We start from the raw sequence: 22,231 nt of genomic DNA, 5'->3' as shown, positions 1-22,231 counted from the left end.
ATTGAGGTAAGGTCTCCTAAGCTAGGTTCTAGTAAGTCCTGAGTAAAATGGGACTATGGAAAACCCCAAGTTACATCTGGTTAAAATATCATAATTCCTTTCACTGAGGCTAGTCTTAAACGGATCATACAAATTTTACATCCCTCACCCAAGATAGTTGTGGAAAAGTTTGAGATACTTAGCTTCACGTTGTTGGAACTCTCTTAGACATACATACGTACAGTGGTACCTCGGGTTACATACACTTCAGGTTACATACGCTTCAGGTTACAGACTCCGCTAACCCAGAAATAGTCCTTCAGGTTATGAACTTTGCTTCAGGATAAGAACAGAAATCGGGCTCCGGTAGCCCGGCGGCAGCAGGAGGCCCCATTAGCTAAAGTGGTGCTTCAGGTTAAGAACAGTTTCAGGTTAAGAACAGACCTCTGGAACGAATTAAGTACTTAACCCGAGGTACCACTGTATATATCTTAGATATATAGAGAGTTGCCACTCAGAACTTGGTCCTGCTGCCTTTGACAGCAGCCTAATGCAGAGAATCAGATAAGATATGCATCGCTCACTACTTTCCTCCATGCCAGGAAAACATTTGTCTGTCAAATATTTGTGCGTTAATGACACAGGAACAGGGCCAATAAAAATGCCAGAAAAATGTAGAAGTGTCTAGTTTCTCTTAAGCGTGACTGAAGTGTCTAATCCAGAAAAAAATGTTACCTTGTCCATGCATGCATATGGATTCCCAGCATCAAATCTAAAGACGGCTTCATTTTTAAATCTATTTCTGAACTCTTGCTGTTTAACCTGAAAGACATAGTACACACACAAACACAAAAGTTGAGTCCTTGAAAGGTTAAGCAGGTGATCCCTTGAGATGATACCGTAACTTTTCCTTGGCTGCTATCCATTAAGTACGTTCCATCCCATGAACCCTGAATCATTTCATTTAAGTCCCCTTGAATTTGCTTAAAACTTTATTTAATACAGCCTGCACAACCCCGACACAAATCACATCGCACATACATTTAAAACATTCCTGGTGGATAAGCATAAAACATTTAAAATCTACATTTGATCTGACAACAGTGGCAGGCACCATGTTTGAAGTAGAAACAGATTAGACATAATTGAAGATAAAGAGGACGCAAGCATCATTCCCACTTTTAGGTGAAGTGGGCTTTAAATTATCAGATTCATCCGGAATATATTACCAGAAACATTGAATTGTTATCTTTAGACAGCCTTTTCTAAGAGTTTACAATTTCTCAGTTCAGTGAAGCTTGCCACCAGCTTGTTATCGGAACAAAAAACGAAAAATCATCCGGTTCACAGCACAGAACTGATCTCACCTCAAAAAGTACACATTTTCTTCTGATAACAGACACTTCATTGGACTGTAGAGGAGTCACTTCATGCTTCACAGTGAAGGCAATCTTTTTAAGATTCTTCCACTTTTCAGGTAATTCCTAACAACGCACAAACCAATATTGTTTGTTCGTTGGCACATCAAGTCAGCCAGCCTTCCTTTCACAAAGGGTTGTACACATGTCTTATTTTCACTTTCTTCTTCCCTCTACCCTGGTACATTTACACCTTTCACTCTCCACCTCATTATCCTCTGCAATTGTAGACTCATTGCTCATAGTAATTCATAAAATATATTTTTTGCATTTTTTAAAAAAAACGTTTAGGTTCAACAGTCTGCATCTCAGTAAGCTTAATTTATATTCAGTCTGAAAATGAACTCAGCATCTCCATTGCCTGCCACATAGCATATGGCAGGTATTGCTTTTTGTTTAAAGAACAGCTGAACCTACACTTTCTTACCCGTGAATATTTGAATATACAATAAGTCGCCCACATTGTCAATATCCAAGTGGCATTACAGTTCACTTCAGGTATTCGATATTTCTGTTAAGTTATGGCCTTCTCGGTAGTGGCACCCATTCTGTGGAATGCGCTCCCATCAGATCTCAAGGAGATGAGTAATTACCGTATTTTTTTGCTCTATAAGACTCACTTTTTCCCTCCTACAAAGTAAGGGGAAATGTGTGTGCGTCTTATGGAGCGAATGCAGGCTGTGCAGCTATCCCAGAAGCCAGAACAGCAAGAGGGATTGCTGCTTTCACTGCGCAGCGATCCCTCTTGCTGTTCTGGCTTCTGAGATTCAGAATTATTTTTTTCTTGTTTTCCTCCTCCAAAAACTATGTGCGTCTTGTAGTCTGGTGCGTCTTATAGAGCGAAAAATATGGTATACATCTTGCTTTTTAAGGTTTAAGGTTTTACTATGTTTTTATATATGCTGGAAGCTGCCCAGAGTGGCTGGGCCAACCCAGTCAGATGGGTGGGGTATAAACAAACAAACAAACAAACAAACAAACAGGTGGACAACGCACTGGCTCCACCATCACCCACACTGGTATTTCAGTCACCATCCATATATATGGTAACTGCCTGAAGTGGGACTTTTCTGTACTAGCTCTCCATTTCAGAAGATTTCCCTCCAACTTAGGAGACCTTCAGGAAGGCCAAAGCAGAAGCTATACTACTGAGCTTTGACTCTTTCCCAGCCTGGAAGTTTAGAACAAACACATACAACAACACTGAACCAGTTCTGAAACCCGGGCCATCAGAAAAGGAGAATCGTTTCCCTTACCCATGTAGCAGTGCTTCCCTTGTATGAAAAAATGGAGCTGGGTGTTTTTCACAGATTTGTGACACCAGGCTCCAAATATCCATATAATATCTCTCAATAGCTTCATATAAATGTGCGGGGAAAGATGGAAGGAACCAACAACGCAAATGCCATGGGGTTGAGAAGACATCTCCACAAAATGGTACATCTGCTAATGGTCCTTAGAGGCAAGAGTAGAACCAAAGTACCCCAAATTCCTAATAGCCACACCAAGAAGATACCATGGTCAGTGGTATCAAGAGCAACCAACTGATCAAGGAGGACCAACAAGAGCCACACTCCCGTTTGTCCCATCATTTCTAGGCATAGGTCTGAGAGGTTTTTCTGTTGTCCCGCCTCTTTCCCCAGGAAAACCTGTGCTCTACTGCTAAATTGGAACAAACATATACTGGGTTTTCTGCAGATTGACGTTTATTCTGATTCAGAAGTAAACAGTGGGTTTTCCCAGGGAAAGCAGCAGAACAAAAGAAAAACCTCTTAGAGCCCATGCGTAGAAATCACAGTACAAATGAAAATAAATTATAAATTAAAAAATCGTCCAATAGCACCCTAGACACCAACTAAGTTTGTTCTAGGTATAAGCTTCTGTGTGCATGCACACTTCTTCAGATACACTGAAACAGAAGTCACCTTCTGCGGCAGAAGCAATTGATGTAAAGCAATTGATGTGTGGTATTGCGTCCATCAAGAGGGGTCCATATTGTGGAGTTTCTTTTTTTGTAACATTTTTTTTTATGGCAGTTGGTGGTCAATGTTCTGTTCATTGGTGGGTTGGGAGGGTGGTAGCCGTTCCCCAGTAGGTTGAGAGATGTTGTGTTGTGAAGATGCTGTTTGTTCTTCTTTGTCTTGTTCTTGTGTGTGTTGAAAGTACTCCCCCAGGCATAGACGGCGGAAAAATGCTTCCAAGTCCCTGCAGAAGTGTGCATGACACAAAAGCTTATACCCAGACCATGAGATTTACAGGATGTATGGCTTTGAAGGAGAATGTACTAAAAATGATGTATAGATGGCATTTGACGCCAATAAAATTGGCTAAAATGTATAGAGAGAGAGAGACAGAAAATGCTGGAAATGTAAGGAAGTAGATGGGGATTATTTTCATATGTGGTGGTCCTGTGACAAGGTTAAGAGATTCTGGGAATTAATTTACAATGAACTTAAAAAGGTATTCAAGTACACTTTTCCCAAAAGGCCAGAGGCATTTTTGCTAGGTCTACTGGGAAGAGAGATTAAAATAAAAGATCAGAATTTGTTTATGTATGCCACAGCCGCCGCAAGAACTCTACTGGCCCAAAAATGGAAAACACAAGATTTACCAACCATCCAGGAGTGGCAGGTGAAGATGACAGATTTTGCAAAACTTGCCAAATTGACAGGAAGGATCCAGGACCAAGAGGACCAGAGATACAACAACAATTGGAGTAAATTCATTGAATATTTAAAGGAGAACCACAAAAGTTTAAAGACACTAGCAGGACTGGAATAACACCTTCAATGTAAAATAGTAGAGTTATGACAATAATATATGCAATAAATATGTGATGTATATACCAGCTGCAGGGAGGGAGGGAAGTCAAGACTCGACAGAGTCAAAGGGATTATATTGTGATAATAAGGAATGTTGGAAAAAGGATTATATGAAGAAAATAATAAAAATTCATTTGAAAATAAAAGCTTATACCCAGACCAAACTTAGTTGGTCTCTGAGGTGCTACTGGACAATTTTTTAATTTTTTATTTGTTTTGACTGCGTCAGACCAACATGGCTACCTACCTGAATCTATACTTTATACTTCTAGTATAAATTAAAGTAATCATGGGATAAGGGGAGTGAGGATGAGTGCAGAGTCACAATTTTTACAGGTTTAGAACCAGAGGTAAAATGCGGAAATACTGGGAATGTTATATCAAGGGTGAATAGAAGGGTGTTAGGTACTAGAAGTCTGAGAAACGAAATCTGTAAACAGATAAAACCCCTAGGACAGATTTTTTAAAAAGGGGGTAAATAGATAGATGGAGTTAAGGAGAAGCAATAAAAAATAAAATACAGTGGTACCTCGGGTTACAGACGCTTCCGGTTACAGACTCCGCTCACCCGGAAGTAGTACCTCGGGTTAAAAACTTTGCTTCAGGATGAGAACAGAAATCACGCCGTGGCGGCAGCGGGAGGCCCCATTAGCTAAAGTGGTACCTCAGGTTAAGAACAGTTTTAGGTTAAGAATGGACCTCCAGAACAAATTCCGTTCTTAATCCGAGGTACCACTGTATCAAATAAGATATTGGCATCAACTTTGTTCTAAAACTTTAATTCCAAAGGAAAGGTTGGTAAAAAAACCAAAACTGTTGCAGTATTACTGAGCCCACCTTTTCATAAATATCTAGTTCTATGCATAAATCTGCTGGACTTCTTTTTTTGCGTTGTGTCATTTCCCAAGAAATGAAAATATTTCATGCTTGGTATGAAACTTGGAAGCGTGTCAGCTTGATTGGCTTATTTTTTCTGTTCTAAATTCTCATTTATTTTAAGTACTTCATTGAAAACATGTTGTTGCTTTTTTACTATGGAAATATTGTCTTTAAGGTGCAATTTATAGGCAGGAATGTCTTTGTGCCCTCATTTATGGATTCATTGTCAGTAGATTGCTTATGTATATTAAATTCTCAGGCCTAGTGAATGAATGACAATTTTTGCATCCTATAAGAACCTGTGTTTTCAGCAATGACTCACCTTGTGAGATGGCCCTGGTTTCAGAACCGACTCAGGGCTGCTTTCTAGAGTTGGTTCTAAACATAGGGCAGTAGCCAATGTTATATATAATAGTAGATAGTATTAGATGTAAGCGAAAAGCTGGGCTGGATGAATCCCTAGCCGGAATTAAGATTGCCGGAAGAAATATCAACAACCTCAGATATGCAGATGACACAACCTTGATGGCAGAAAGTGAGGAGGAATTAAAGAACCTTTTAATGAGGGTGAAAGAGGAGAGCGCAAAATATGGCCTGAAGCTCAACATCAAAAAAACAAAGATCATGGCCACTGGGCCCATCACCTCCTGGCAAATAGAAGGGGAAGAAATGGAGGCAGTGAGAGATTTTACTTTCTTGGACTCCATGATCACTGCAGATGGTGACAGCAGCCATGAAATTAAAAGACACCTGCTTCTTGGGAGGAAAGCAATGATAAACCTAGACAGCATCTTAAAAAGCAGAGACATCACCTTGCCAACAAAAGTCCATATAGTTAAAGCTATGGTTTTCCCAATAGTGATGTATGGAAGTGAGAGCTGGACCATAAAGAAGGCTGGTTGCCGAAAAATTGATGCTTTTGAATTATGGTGCTGGAGGAGACTCTTGAGAGTCCCATGGACTGCAAGAAGATCAACCCTCTCCATTCTGAAGGAAATCAGCCCTGAGTGCTCACTGGAAGGACAGATCGTGAAGCTGAGGCTCCAATACTTTGGCCACCTCATGAGAAGAGAAGACTCCCTGGAAAAGACCCTGATGTTGGGAAAGATGGAGGGCACAAGGAGAAGGGGACAACAGAGGACAAGATGGTTGGACAGAGTTCTTGAAGCTACCAAACTGCGGGAGGCAGTGGAAGACAGGAGTGCCTGGCGTGCTTTGGTCCATGGGGTCACGAAGCGTCGGACACGACTAAACGACTAAACAACAACATCCCCTCATGCCATTTTACCAGAAAAAACAACAACACATCCACCCAAGCTGCTATTTTCACTGTGAGGAAAACCTATACATGAGACACTGCAAAATCAATTCCTGCGTCGGCTCCTAATGCTCCCCCTGTGCGTAAGCAACGCAGCCATGCGACTAGAACTGAAGATCGCATCCTTAGAAACTTGCCTGTGGAAGCAAGTCTTCAATTATTGGTTATCATTGTGGCATAGATTACCAAACCACTACCTTGTCCAATGCTTATGGCGAGATGAATTCTCTAGCCTTTGGACTAGTAGAATTCATGCCAAACTCCTGAGTTATGGAATCTCTCCTTCAGATTCCCTAAAACTAGACCAAATTACTGCTCAAAGACTGATCCGCCAAAGACTGGATGACATCGATCTACAGCCAAATTATATGCTGGTGGGAGGTGTTTGTTCGCCCCAGAACATTGGTATCACTTTAACTTACTGCGTTCCATCATACCTCTCCTCCCTTTCGACTGTTGCCCATAGACTGGCCTTCACCAAAGCGAGGTTCAACGTTTTTCCCTCCAACGTCCTGAGACATAGATTCTCAAAGGGCCAAGCCCCCGCCACGTGCGAATGTGATAAGGAGACGCCGGAGTCGCTCCAGCACATCATGTTCACTTGCCCCCTGTTCAATGTGCCACGGGCAAATTTGTTGGGATCAATCATACTGAAACTAGAGGGTACCCCACCAAAATTCCACCTTGCTCAAATCTTGCAGGATAAGGATACTCATACGACCCTGAATGTGGCTAGGTTCCTGGTCGCTGTCCTTACCCAAAAGCAACGCCAAGGAGCACTACAAGCTAACTAAGGCATAGTATGCCATTCTATTTTATAGTATTTTATTGTTATAGTGGTGTTTTAGCGGCTGTTTTTTTTCCCACGTGCACAAGCTGTTATTTATGTGTTGTTTTTACCTGTATGGGCCTATGGCCGTAATAAATAAATATTGTTATAAATATTGTTATTGATGCTTTTGAATTATGGTGCTGGAGGAGACTCTTGAGAGTCCCATGGACTGCAAGAAGATCAAACCTATCCATTCTGAAGGAAATCAGCCCTGAGTGCTCACTGGAAGGACACTCATGAGAAGAGAAGACTCCCTGGAAAAGACCCTGATGTTGGGAAAGATGGAGGGCACAAGGAGAAGGGGACGACAGAGGACGGGATGGTTGGATAGTGTTCTCGAAGCTACCAGTATGAGTTTGACCAAACTGAGGGAGGCAGTGGAAGACAGGAGGGCCTGGTGTGCTCTGGTCCATGGGTTCACGAAGAGTCGGACACGACTAAACAACTAAACAACAACAACAAGTATTAGATGTTAGTGGTTGGCAGGGCTGCACAGGCAGGGTAGCATTGCATACCTGGCTTCTGAATGCTACGCATTGCTGTTGGTTACCAAGGGCAGGCAGGCAACGTGGAGATCAGCACAGCAAAGACAAATGCTCCTTTCGCCACGTCCACACTGCGCCAAGCTCCCCACTGCCTCTCCCTTCTTCCTCTGCTGGTGCGTTTGCAGATTCAGGGAGAATAAAAGGAAGCACTTATTCACACAATGAAAGATGCAGTGACGGTCTTCCAACGTGGATGGCCTTACATGGGGATTAGACAAATTCATGGAAGATGTGACTATTAGAGCCCATTAGTCATGATCATGGCTTTGTGACGCCTCCAAGTATCAGAGGGGGAATGCCTCAGAATACCAGTTCCTGGGTATCGTGAAAAAGAGGGGGCCTATTTTTGTTCATTCTCTGCTTGTGGGCATCTAGTTGGTCACTGGGAGAACGGATTGCTGGGACCAGGTGAGCATTTGGTCCAATCCAGCAGGGCTCTCCTTAAGTTCACTTCTTGCCTCTGATCTCACTGGGACCTAACATGCTGAGAAGACCTCTGTAAGCAGCAAACGTTATGAAACTTATTTTTATTATCAGTTTCTAAATATTATGTATTTTGTGGTTTTATATTGTGGTTTTATGTTGTAAATGCCCTGAGACCTGTGGGTATAGGGTGGTATACAAATTTAATTGATTGTTGTTGTTGTTGTTGTTGTTATTCTCCACCCCCATCGTTCAGCCCGGACACTGAGATCCAGTGCCGAGGGCCTTCTGGCGGTTCCCTCATTGTGAGAAGTCAGGTGACAGGGAACCAGACAGAGGGCCTTCTCGGTAGTGTCGCCCGCCCTGTGGAACGCACTCCCTTCAGATGTGAAGGAAATAAGCAGCTATCTTAGCTTTAAAAGACATCTGAAGGCAGCCCTGTTTAGGGAAGTTTTTAATATTTAATGCTGTATTGTTTTTAACACTCGATTGGAAGCCGCCCAGAGTGGCTGGGGAAACTCAGCCAGATGGGCGGAGTATAAATAATAAATTATTATTATTATTGAAACTCAGCAGAAACAACAGCAGTTGATTTTTTACCTCAAGTTCTGTGTAAATCTGCTCTGGTAGCTGTTGCCCATAGCTTCGCAGCAATTCAGCCATCGATTTTAGAGGCTTGAAAATATCTTCAATGGATTGTCGGTCGCGGATAGCCATGAGGTGTCCCATTATTTCAACCAGAAGCGCATAATCTCCTTCATTCACTTTCTTAGCTAACCCTTTTTCCGTTTCATGGATGAACTTGGCTAATTCTGTAATGCTAGAACAAGGTTATGATGTCAGCAACTAACGCGTACTGAGTTTGCTGCTTTCACAGAACTTCATTATACTTTAAGGACCTTTCCAGACACATGTGCACACGTCCATTCAGCCGTTCTACACCCCTCCACACGCGTCCCCCATCCTCCAGGCCAATAAGAAGCATTATCACAACTCTAGAGTACATGCTAGCCAAGCAAAAATACTCAAAGAAGGAACAGAGTGGGGCTGGCAAGAGGTGTTGCCTGGGCAGAGACATTGTGGCATGGGATGTGTGTGGAGTATAGGCCTGGAAAGAGTCTCTAGAGGTGCCACCTTTGGCTCCTGGTCTTGAGGTTCCCCAGTGAGAAGCTTCCATCTGCATGTTCATTGGCTTAGCGCACAGGGCTGTCCACTGACATGCAGCCTTCCACAAAGCCTGTTCTCCTTCATAGAGAGCACGTGTTGCAGTGGGGGCTGCCAGGACACTCCAAAGTTGTGAGGCGGGCTAATTGATCATTGGCCACTGATGCGATTGGGCTTACCTTGTTGGGAAGAAGTTAATGTTGCAATTTGTTGATTGACAGCCAGAAATGCTAAAACTACTTGCACGAGGCTAGGGCTTCCTCTTTTTGCCCGTGCATCGGATTGCCCCCCCCTTATATTTAGGGTTGTTCGCTTTGACCTTGCTATGCCTGTCATGGGGTCGTCTGCTCTTGGGGCAGGGGCCCGGTAGGAATTTTGTCCATCTGGCTGATTGGCTGGGGCCATTTGGTTTTTGCCTACTGCGTAGCAAATCGTCACAACTTGTAAGGTTCGTGGTTAGGCATTGGTTTATGGTTTGGTTGGTTGAGGGGCATGGATTGGCTGTGCCTGCCCCTCTAATGCTGCTGCAGCAAGGGATTCCGTTAAAGGAATCGGGGGCTAACTATTGCTTATCCACCCTGTCAAGGGGGCTCGGGCCACTGCAAGAGCTCCTGGTTGCATTTGGGGAGGGCTGAGGGCAGGTTCCCTGCTCCGTTGCTACCCCCAAGTGTATTCCCCTTTTCTGACTTTCACATGCGTGCGGAATGTCAGTCTGGCCCCCACCGTGGGGGCAGATAGTCGCAACCAATGCCTAAGCAACCACTCACATGTTTGTATTTTAATAAAGTTGTGGCCAAAATTATGCCAAAAAGCTTAAACAAAAAAATTGGTGTGATGTGTGAGTTATTGGGCTGGCCCTGGGGACCTCTACACACAACAGTTGTAACCCTACATAATTGGGGTTCTGGCTCATACAGAAGTCTGTGTGTATATAGCCTTGCCTCCTGCAGACATCCACACTCCACATCAGAGGTTTGGCCATGGAAGCTGCACAACGTCAAGGCTGGTGCCAGCAGCAGAGCCCTGCTTCTTCTTCTTCTTCAATGCAATTAACCCACAAAAGGATGTATTTAAGGACCATTCAGCAGAGCAAGTCCTTTGTACAAGATCATCTGCGATTCTGCTTTGCTGGGATCAAACTCTTTATGGTGGTTTTTGTTTGGCTTTGGTGATGCTCCATGGCCTTGTTTCTCCCCTACTCAATATTTCACGAAACGAGCACGGTTCCACCCCCGTTTCAAAAGATGTAAAATTCAAAAGCCTTTTTTAAAGACATCAAAGATGGCTTACCTTTGGGCTACGTAGTTGAGCAGATGCTCCTGAAACATCCAGCTCCATTTTTTAATAACATTCATCACAGCTATCTTGAAAGGCTTAATATCCACCTGAAACCAGCCATTAAAAATCTTCTGGTTTTCAAACTTGCTTACTTCTTCATGCAGGGCTTCATAAATGCTGATCTTAAAGAACAAGATGTGATTAAAATTCTGGTGTTTTAATTAGAAGAGCAAAATCGTGTAAATAGCTTAATGGAACACAACTAACAGAGGCAGATGAAAAGACCTTTAAAAATGACAAAGTACCTGTTGTTTAAAGTGATTTAACTGTGGGGAGCATTTCTGAAGTTCATAGTCTGCATATAATTCCAGCTCTTCAGTACGGAGAAATCGTCCATAGAGAAGGAGCTGCTTCATAAATTTGGCTTTATCATCCATCCATAAGTGGCTGTATTTCCTAAAGTAGCTTTGATATTCCTGAACATTAACAATGACCGAGTGCACCCTGGCCATGATTTCCCGGTGCATTTTATCCAGTGTATCCATCTGGTCCACATCATCCTAAATGTGAAAATAAAACCAGAGAGAGTTGGTTCAATGGTTTTTTTGAGAGAGAGAGAGAGAGAGAGAGAGAGAGAGAGAGAGACTGCAGCAAGGCCCCAGGACAACTGCAAGTACGGTATATACAGTATATATATATACGGTATATATATAGCTAATGGGGCCTCCTGCTGCTGCGGCGCCGCCGGAGCATGATTTCTGTTCATATCCTGAAGCAAAGTTCTTAACCTGAAGCACTATTTCTGGGTTAGCGGAGTGTGTAATCTGAAGCGTATGTAACCCGAGGTACCACTGTAAACTAATCTCATGGTGTACAAACACATACTCTGGCTTCCATCACAGTGTCCTGTTGTCCTGCTGGCCACATGAACCAGAAAGCTGTTTGTGGACAAATGCCGGCTCCCTCGGTCTGAAGTGAGATGAGCGCCACACCCCTTTTGACTGGACTTAACCATCCAGGGGTCATTTACCTTTGCCTTTTATTGTACACTAAGCTGAAATATGCCTTAGGCTGCATTCCTATACTCACCCAGAAATAAGTCCCACTTAACTCAATGGGGCTTACTTCTGAGGCGACACACATAGGATTGCGCACAAATAATTACATTACGAAACAAGTGTCCAGAGGCCACACTGCAAATCACTTTTAAGATTCCAGTCTAGGCTCTCAGCCCCAAGAATCCTTTGGTGTGCAATTTCAGATGTGACTACTCACATAATCCAAAATGCTGTTGCCATGGCAAGCTGTTTCTAAGTGGCCAAAAAGGGAGAGCTAAAATTCGATGGAGAGAAAATGATGCCCTGCCCCTAAGGTATATACCAATGAGATGTGAGTCAAAGGCTTTCAATAAATGCAAGACTAATTAGTGTGTCTGGATGTGTTCACAATTACACACACACACACACACACACACACACACACACACACACACACACACTTTTTAAGTCTGAAAAATATTCCAAACTTATTCACATATTATGAGCATGCATAGGTAAGGAAATGGAATTGTTCCCATTTGACTTTGGCCTTACCTCCTACATGTGTTCAGCATAACCAGCAAAAGAGCCTACATGCCTTCAAACTATATGCCCTTTAGCTGTTGTTGGATAACTTGTCTCCACCATCATTTAGACTGGGGTAGCCAACACGGTGTCCTCCAGATCTGAGATGTTGCTGAACTGCAACCCTCATCCTTTCGGGCCCTGCTATCAGAGGCCACTGAGAGCCTTTAGGTATTGTTGTCTAGGTCCCCACCCCCACCCCAAATAATAAAACCAGACAATTTTAGGCATGGTTTTGAATATGTATTTGTGCATGCCCATGCCTCTTTGTTTACAAAAAGCAGCTGTGGGGGATCCCCAATTCAGACTGGAATCATATAGCAGGGGGACTTTAACCTTTTTCCCACCTGAAGCTACTTCAAGGGGAGGAGCAATTTTCAGCGAGGAAAATGTGGTAGAAAAGGGTTAAAACCCATTGCCCTGTGAGCAAAGAGATGAGGTTGGTTGCAAGCACATTTTTTTCAAAATCTTGCTTATAGTCACATCATGTTTGATTCAAACACACAATACCATTAGTACAACCCACTTTGCTGGGTGTCTCCCGAAACAGAGTTTACCATTTTGTTTTATTTTTAATGGATGCCAGCGGTGTCATATTGGCCAAACCATAGCATCATAGGCCTGATTCATCAAAGGTAGAACAAAGCCAAAGACTATTATTCAGTCAATTGGATGGACAATATAACCTTAGTTGAAATGGTTGTTTAAAATATTCAGTGGTTATGGCAGATGAAACTGATGGACTATATGGAAATGGCGGAAATGACTGGCAGAATTCGAGACCAGGGAGAAGAGTCGATGGAAGAAGATTGGAAAAAATTTAGAGTATATTTAAAAAAACATTGTAAAATTAATGAATGTTAGAAAGATGCTGGAATGAACTTACATGGTCTTAGCAGAAAGGTTATAAAGAATTATGTTAAAATGGATTGTTAATGGGTTAAAGTGTAAAATTTAAGGTTAAATTGCGTTAAGATAAATTATAGAACAAAATCTGAGAAAGAGGGAAAGGAATACAAAAAGGGAGGCGCGAGGAAGTCATGGAAATAAGTAAATGAAAGATAAATATATGAAATACTGGATGTTATTGTTTTTAAATGTTATTGTTTAGCTGTATTGTTTTTGGGTTTTCTCTCCCCCCCTTTTTCTTTTTTCTTTAGTACTGTATTTTCCTTTATTTTTGAAGTATTGTAATCTTTTTTATTACTATTCTTTTTTGTAATTGTTAAACTTTAATAAATATCTTTAAAATATATATATATATTCAGTGGTTAAAGAAAAAGATAATAGATACATTGGTGATTATACCTGATAAGTGTTATATCCAAGATGCTTAGCAACTCTGTTTATATTTGATGCAATCAGGTAAATGTTCTGGATTAGGCCCTCCACGATGTCGGAAAAATTGCCACTGACAGTATGCTCCAAAGAAGGCTTAAAAGTCATTTCATTGTTGTTAAGGATGAGCTGCGCTTCAAATAAGGGAGTAGGTTTTGAGGTTGTCTCGGTGTTTTCAACCAGATACTGAAGAGAACACTTGATAGCTTGAAACAGTCCATCTGAAATCATGTGGTCTATGTATTCAGTGTAGGCTTTCCATTCATCAGAAAGGGGATCTGCCTGAAGCAAGTTCTGATTCTCCTGGAGAAAGCAATTTGCCCGAAAATGAGCAGCAGAATTTAAAATTGCACTCCCCAACACAGAATTTCCCCTATTCCAATTAATTAACTTCTTCAAAAGTGAAAGACAACTCTTTTTCCCATTTCCTTCCCCCCCCCTTTCTTTCAAGGAGGAAAAGGTCCCCACTATTTACAACATAATTGCCTGCCTGATCACTCAAATGTCCATTGAACAATGCTCTAAAATAAAGGACAACACCAACGCAGGAAGTCTGAGAGCTACAGAGGCTATGCAAGCTGTACATGCTATAGCGTCTCTCATTTACCTTGTTTCCAGCAGCACCTCTGTCTCTGTGATTTGGTGAGCAAATCTCATCCTAGCATCAATGATGGCCAAACTTGGCCCTCCAGCTGTTTTGGGACTACAACTCCCATCATCCCTACCTAACAGGACCAGTGGTCAGGGATGATGGGAATTGTAGTCCCAAAACAGCTGGAGGGCCAAGTTTGGCCATCATTGCTAACATGAAAGCCCTAATATGTGATTACAGGAGGGTAAACCAGATGACGAAGGGGGGAAAGGAATGGGAATCCAATTTACTTATTATAATTTATTTATAATTTATTTATTAATTAAAATTCTATGCTGCCATTTACCTGAGGATCACGGAGATGTTTACAATTATTTGTCCACTCAGACGGTTGTAATACTTTCATTTAAACTCATTTAAGCAGCCCTGCAAACTAGGCTAGGCTGAGAAACTATGACTTCTCCAAGGACACACAATGAACTTCCTGGCAGGATTTTAACACCCTTCACACCATGCTAAGTAAACCATCTTTCTGATCTGCATACTTCAGTCTAGGGCAGGAATGGGAAACCTGTGGCCCTCCAGAGAGTTCATTTATTTATGTTTAACAGAATTTGTATATCACTTAATCATTAAAAAAACCTCTAAGCAGTTTAAATAAAATAGACATTAAAATTATCAATCAAAGTCAAAAGTTAAAAACAAGGTGGTCTAATTGTTTTCCACAATATAAATAAAATTTTCTGGGAATTTTCTGGAGGGTGTGGGGGGGCAATAAATTACACATTACCTGAACCAATTGGTGGATCCTGGTGCTCATCTCTTGCACTGATCCATATAGCTGGCACATTCTTTCATTGTTATCAAGGCACAGCAGCGGACAAGCGACACCAGTTTTCCGTACGAGGAACGAAGTTTCACTCAGTCTATGCAGCAGGTTCTGGATCAACCCCACATTCTCCTTGGCTTTCTGGAGCCGGCTGCCTACATTTTCAACGAGTTCCCTGGTTTCTTCGATATAGTTCCACAGTCTCTCATTTTGCCAGGTCAGTGTGTCGAAAGCAGGCTTCAACTGTTGGTCGATTCTCCCAATCTCATGCGCTATGAGCTCTGCTTCCTCAGGCAGAATTGTCCTCTGCAACTGGTTATATTGCCTGGTGATTAAATTTAAATTCCCAATGTACTGAGGGGAAAATAATAATAATAATAGTAATAGTGTCTATTATTCAATGGTGATTTAATGGAGACGTAGAGTGAATCATTCGTCATAATTTAGAGATCTCTCTACCATCAGAAGTATAATAATAATAATAATTTATTATTTGTACCCCGCCCATCTGGCTGGGTTTCCCCAGCCACTCTTGGTGGCTTCCATAAAGGTAAAGGTAAAGGTACCCCTGCCCGTACGGGCCAGTCTTGCCAGACTCTAGGGTTGTGCGCTCATCTCACTCTATAGGCTGGGAGCCAGCGCTGTCCGCAGACACTTCCCGGTCACGTGGCCAGCGTGACAAGCTGCATCTGGCGAGCCAGCACAGCACACGGAACGCCGTTTACCTTCCCACTGGTAAGCGGTCCCTATTTATCTACTTGCACCCGGAGGTGCTTTCGAACTGCTAGGTTGGCAGGGGCTGGGACCGAACGACGGGAGCGCACCCTGCCGCGGGGATTCGAACCACCGACCATGCGATCGGCAAGTCCTAGGCGCTGAGGTTTTACCCACAGCGCCACCCGCGTCCCCCTAGGGCGGCTTCCATAGAAACCAAAAATACACTAAAATATCACACATTAAAAACTTCCCTGAACAGGGCTGCCTTCAGATGTCTTTTAAATGTCAGGTAGTTATTTATCGCTTTGACATCTGATGGGAGGGCGTTCCACAGGGCGGGCGCCACTACCGAGAAGGCCCTCTGCCTGGTTCCCTGTAGCTTTGCTTCTCGCAATGAGGGAACCGCCAGAAGGCCCTGAGTATACTCAGAGCTCTTGCATGTGAAGACTGATCCATTCCTTCCAATGGAAGGATCAGAGCTGTACGAGACAAGGGGCTTATCCACACTTGTCCAGCTACTTTCCCCCGAGGAATCCCATGATTAACAGCTGAATTGGAGAAAAAGTTAATCAGGTTTTTCTGTCGATGGATGTTTGCTGCAATTTATTGGTAAAGAATGGATTTCACCGGGGGAAAGCATTGAAGAAAGGGAAACAAACAAACAAACAAACAAACAACCCCAAAACCTTGGACATATGCTTTCTAAGAGGGAAATCTTTAATATGATTTTTTAAACACACACACACACACACACACAGAGGTATGGTCTCCATGCTGACTTGCATGTTTAAAGTTAGTTTGGCCCCATGGAGGTATAGATTATAGAATCTTATGACCGTAGAGTTGGAAGGGACTACGAGAGTCATCTAGTCCAGGCTTCCTCAACCTCGGCCCTCCAGATGTTTTGAGACTACAATTCCCATCATCCCTGACCACTGGTCCTGCTAGCTAGGGATCATGGGAGTTGTAGGCCAAAAACATCTGGAGGGCCAAGTTTGAGGAAGCCTGATCTAGTCCGACTTCTTGTAATGCAGACATCTTTTGCACAACTTGGGGCTTGAGCTCATGACCTTGAGATTAAGAGTCTCATGCTCTACTTACTGACTGAGCTGTCTCAGACAGCCCTCCCGAAGGGCCACCATTATTTTAACCCTTGCCCTGATTTCATGTGACCTTTATGTATGTATGTATTTATTTATTTAAGTACTGGGTAGCAAAGAAGATACAATCTCTCAACTGGACTGTCAATTGCTGTTCCAACTTTTCCATTGTTGTGTGAGTACGTGGTGCTTAGAAACAGGTCAACCTACATTCATTTCAAGTGGCCAATCAAATAGCTAGCCCATCATTACACCACCATGTCCCAGGCTCTTCTAGAAGCAGGGAGCAGGAGGAGAAATGTCCCAATTTAGTGTAACCACATTGGGATGTACTGAGCTCTACAGGGGATGCCAAGAATTTTCACACCAATACCCCACCTAACGCTGTCAGTCCCTACTCCATGTTTTGGTAGGCCCCTCAGCAAGTTGTCCCTGCTTGAGTGGGCTCTCCTCTTCATCCTTGCTGCTGTCACTGTTGCCCATTCTATTGCCCTGTCTCCTTAGGCCCAATCCACACAGGTGCCCTGGTTCAAAGCAAGTGGAAGGTACTGCTTGGCCTCCTTCAGGCCAGTGCTCACTTGCTTAGAGAGGACAAGTAAGCAGGTTGCGACTGTGCAGAAGAGGAGAAGTTGCAGCAGTAGTGATAGGTGTTCCAAGGATTGGTTGTGCCTCCATTTCCTCCTGCTGCTGGGATGTGGAACCTCTACCTCTCTCATGTTCTACATCAGTGTTTTCCAAACTTGGGTCTCCAGCTGTTTTTGGACTACAATTCCCATTATCCTTCACAGCTGGTCTTGCTAGCTAGGGATGATGGGACCTGTAGTCCAAAAACAGCTGGAGACCCAAGTTTGGAAAACAGTGTTCTACATGCATCCCTGAGCCAATCCTGTACATGGTTTTGGTCCTTTTTGTCCACATAAGCACAAGGAACAAGTTCTCATTGGTGTCTATACTTCCAGTTCAGCACCAGATTGCATTATGAACACTGGAGGAAGTTGCTATTCCAAACACAACCCTACTGGATAACATTTGAGTTTGTGATGGCAAAGAATCCCACAGTCCATTAAGACATCTGCAAGCTCTCCCGCCTTCTGTGAATTCTTGGTCTGAGAAGCCCATTTTCCTACCAGTGCTTTTATAGGAGGAATGAGAGAGGAATAAAGGGGCCTTCCCCCACCCCCAGGTTCTTTTCTCCAGTACCTTTAGAGAAAAGGAAAGTGTGGAGACCCTAAATGTAGTTGAAGTGTTCGGTCCTCCCGCCCCCTTTGTAATTTGAACACTGCTATTTTGCTGTCAATAGAACAGCCAACTAATTCAACAGAGAAGAGAAGAGGGCCCTTTGTATTCAAAGGAACACATATGCGTGCAGTAAGACTGAAATACAAGATTAACTACAAACTACAATATAACAACCATCCAGCTGACAAAATAATTAGGAAAAAATAGTTGTGCACTCTTTGCTTTTGGTTTAGATAGTTGAAGACTCAAACAGATTACTGCAGTTATGTCAATTTTCTTCCATTTCTTTATATTCGCACACATCTTTCATACGGAATCGCTTCTATTTACCTTGTAAAGGGTTTCTCTCTTGGAATACAATTGCATGGCAACCTCAGGTATATCAGGGTGTTTTAAAACCTCAAGGTATTTCACTTCCCTGAGGACGGCAGAGAGCTGCAGGAGAAGATGTAAATGATTTTGTCATCTTGCAAGAAGCTTCTTCAAAACTACCTCGCTTCAAGGACACCCGTGCAACTTCCTTCCAGGTGTACCATTGGATATTTTAGTTCAGATGCCAGACAGATCCTCCAGGTGCTCTATGAGCATAACTGTATTACTAGTGGTGTTGGGTTTTTGTTTATTGGGTTTTTGGTTTTTAGTTTTCTTTTAAGTCTAACTTGTGTGAAGGCAAGACTCCAGGCATTGCTGATGGTTGCAGGAACCCCGTAACTCTTGCTGGAGAATATAAGCAACAGGAAGTAGGGGAGTAATGGCCATAGACCACGCACCAGTATTTCCTATGGGCCCAGGAGAGGGCTCAGAATCATGAGTGCAAATAATTCTGAGGCTCCTCACCAGACTGAAGGTTGTGATAATCATCAATGCTATTTTTCTAGAAAAAGAGGTGCCAGAATTCACTGTGAATTGGTGCCCCCCTGAGAGATGCCAGAACTGAGTTCTGGCTGAAAAAAAGCCCGTATCATCATTCCCTGACATCCCAGTCTTCCTGCCTGTCCCCTGAAGCCCATAATAAAAGTTCATAATGACTGAAAAATGATTCACCCTAGTGTGGTAAAGGTAAAGGTAAAGGTAAAGGTAAAGGAACCCCTGACCATTACGTCCAGTCGTGACCGACTCTGGGGTTGCGGTGCTCATCTCGCTTTACTGGCCGAGGGATCCGGCGTACAGCTTCCGGGTCATGTGGCCAGCATGACTAAGCTGCTTCTGGCGAACCAGAGCAGCGCACGGAAACGCCGTTTACCTTCCCGCCAGAGCGGGAAAAACCTATTTATCCTATTTATCTACTTGCACCTATTTATCTACTTGCACTTTGACGTGCTTTCAAACTGCTAGGTTGGCAGGAGCAGGGACCGAGCAACGGGAGCTCACCCCGTTGCGGGGATTCGAACCGCCAATCTTCTGATCAGCAAGTCCTAGGCTCTGTGGTTTAACTCACAGGGCCACCCGTGTCCCAACACTCTGGTGTGAGTTGATGCCAAATGCAGTCTTCCACGCCTCTCAATCTGGCCTTTGTAATACCCCTCATTAGCCCTGGATTCGCGCTTCTTTAAGTGCTTTTGATGGTTGGGATGTGTTATTGAACTGCGATGATGTATTTTGCTTTCTGGGGTATAGGATGGAGAGGGGTACAAGGGTAGAAACCTCTGGCTTTTGCATGGTTCAGATGCATCCTACTGTACAAAGCTAAAATCTGTTGCTACACCCACTTTTGCCTCTTGCCCCGCCCACACCATGCATGCAGCTCCTCAAAACGGAATTGCAACCTCAGAAAGGTTCCCCACCACTGGTTTAATTGACAAAGGTCCATATAGTTAAAGCTATGGTTTTCCCAGTAGTGATGTATGGAAGTGAGAGCTGGAGCATAAAGAAGGCTGATCGCCAAAGAATTGATGCTTTTGAATTACGGTGCTGGAGGAGACTCTTGAGAGTCCCATGGACTTCAAGAAGATCAAACCTATCCATTCTGAGGGAAATCAGCCCTGAGTGCTCACTGGAAGGACAGATCGTGAAGTTGAGGCTCCAATACTTTGGCCTCCTCATGAGAAGAGAAGACTCCCTGGAAAAGACCCTGATGTTGGGAAAGATGGAGGGCACAAGGAGAAGGGGACGACAGAGGACGAGATGGTTGGACAGTGTTCTCGAAGCTACCAGCATGAGTTTGACCAAACTGCGGGAGGCAGTGGAAGACAGGAGTGCCTGGCGTGCTCTGGTCCATGGGGTCACGAAGAGTCGGACACAACTAAATGACTAAACAACAACAGTAAAGAACAAGTTGTCTACTATACCCTTTCATTAAAGTTTACTTCAAACAATCCACAGTCGTCATATCTGAGAATTGGTTGACCGAGATGTGCTTCACAAAGGTGGCTTAAATCTTGTGCCCATGTGGTATAAATTTCCTCATCATGTTTATCCAATAATTCCAACATTTTCTCACATTTTTGGAAGACAAAATTGGTTTCCTCTGTCTGCAGAATCCTAGAGAGAGAAAAAGGATTTCCTCCTCCTCAATGTCATTTCTAAGTACACAGTGGAAGGTGCTTTGGGAAGTGGTTTAAGCCCTATTGTACAATTTTTATAGCAATACTTACAGATGATTGATGCGCCTAAAATGTGTTCTGTGCTTCAGCAGTCTCTCTCGTAACTCCTGAGACCATTTTAAATTGCCTGCAGTCACTGGCATGTTTTTATGAAGTGCATTGCCTCCATCCCTTAACTTAAATAAACAGAAACTGTTATGATGATGGACTGTCAATACACCATAAGTAAAACCTGCAATAAAACTCAAAAATGATCCCATTGGAACTGAATCCAAAAATCTCCCACTGAAACAGGTTCTAGTTTGCAAATTCTAAGCAGATTGACGCAGAATTAAAATTCCCAACGGGAATAAGCAAGCCTTCCTTCTGAATACATGCTATTGCCGTACTTTTCCGTGTATAAGACACCCCCATGTATACAACGCCCCCTCTTTTTGGGGATTCCAAATACATAAAATGGGGGAGATTGCCCAATTGTTGAGCGTTTTTTGGGCTGAAAATCACTCACCCGCAGGAACGCAACAGCCAATCGCACGCACATCAGCAAAGCCACCAATTGCCTGCAAGCTCGCTGAAAGCAACCACCAATCACCCGCCCAATTGCCACAGCACCCAATAGGCAGTGGACCTTGCAGCACCCACCAATCACCCACAAAAATGCCACGGACAATATCCTGCTCGCGGCAGCCACCAATCTCACGCCCCACCTCTCCACTATCTGTGTATAAGACGACCCTAAGTTTTTAGCAAAACATTTTGATAAAATAGCCTAGACTTATAATCGGAGTAATATGGTAAATATTGAAGAACTACTCTTTTAAGAATCCTGTGCTGTGATAAAGAATACCATACATATTTGTTGAAATGTATGGTAATGGTCAAGCATAATATGAGCTGCAGCCTAAGAACACCAGAGGGCTGCAACTTCCCCACCCCTTCCATAAATGCTGTAAGACTGATGAAGTAATGAAGTCACTTAAGCATCACAGACGGCTGTGTGAGTTTACAAGCCTATATTACATCACAGACTTGATAAAGAAACTGATGCTCCAGGGCTAGAGTTGCTCTGTCATCAAACAGGTATGAGAATCAAGTCCTGTAGACCTTTGATAAAGCAGGCATGTCCAAAGTCCGCTTTGGGGGCCTAATCCCTGTGGCAGTTTATTTCCTGGGGTAAAACTTCAATCTTAAAAAAAGCTCAGCAACTTTGATCGGCCCTCATGAATGCTCACTTTATCAAATCTGGCTCTCTCTGAAAAAAGTTTGGGCACCCCTGGGATAAAGGTTTGTTTACATTTATATCACTTATTCCTAGGTGGTATAAACAAGGCTCCCAAGCCAAGCTCTGAGCCAGCTGCTTGCTTTTGAAAATTCTCAATTACAATTGGAAAGAAAAAGAAAAAGGGAACATTGTCTGTTTCTCTTAACATTTCTTTTACTTCTACTCAAGTTTTTAAAAATAAAAATAAATAAATATTATTTTTTAAAATGCCTGAGCTCTGGGCTGCTGGCATATCTCTCCCCCTGAGATGTCCCTGGAATGACTTTGTAGATGGTTCAGAAAAGTTCTTCTGCTGCCATAGCCACCATGGG

At 43.1% G+C, this 22,231-nt stretch overlaps 1 protein-coding gene across 1 annotated transcript in view; it reads right to left on the bottom strand.

Moving 5' to 3' along the window:
* Nucleotides 1-21,579, bottom strand: part of LOC309335313 (dynein axonemal heavy chain 11-like) — a 218,587-nt gene extending 197,008 nt beyond the window's left edge. Inside the window, exons 1-11 of the mRNA XM_081850263.1 lie at nucleotides 21,147-21,579; nucleotides 20,690-20,814; nucleotides 20,384-20,576; nucleotides 18,426-18,530; nucleotides 15,001-15,393; nucleotides 13,589-13,921; nucleotides 10,964-11,218; nucleotides 10,671-10,840; nucleotides 8,817-9,036; nucleotides 1,347-1,463; nucleotides 715-801 (exon numbers count right to left, since the gene is read on the bottom strand). Of these exons, the coding sequence (XP_081706389.1) occupies nucleotides 715-801; nucleotides 1,347-1,463; nucleotides 8,817-9,036; nucleotides 10,671-10,840; nucleotides 10,964-11,218; nucleotides 13,589-13,921; nucleotides 15,001-15,393; nucleotides 18,426-18,530; nucleotides 20,384-20,576; nucleotides 20,690-20,814; nucleotides 21,147-21,179 (2,031 nt within the window). The 5' untranslated portion in view covers nucleotides 21,180-21,579. The remainder of the gene's footprint in view (nucleotides 1-714; nucleotides 802-1,346; nucleotides 1,464-8,816; nucleotides 9,037-10,670; nucleotides 10,841-10,963; nucleotides 11,219-13,588; nucleotides 13,922-15,000; nucleotides 15,394-18,425; nucleotides 18,531-20,383; nucleotides 20,577-20,689; nucleotides 20,815-21,146) is intronic.
* Between the last annotated feature and the right edge of the window lie 652 nt (nucleotides 21,580-22,231).

The sequence above is a fragment of the Podarcis erhardii genome, assembly GCF_964252035.2.
Source record: "Podarcis erhardii genome assembly, chromosome: 1".
Classification (NCBI taxonomy): domain Eukaryota; kingdom Metazoa; phylum Chordata; class Lepidosauria; order Squamata; family Lacertidae; genus Podarcis; species Podarcis erhardii.
This window is presented reverse-complemented; position numbering and strand designations above follow the sequence as displayed.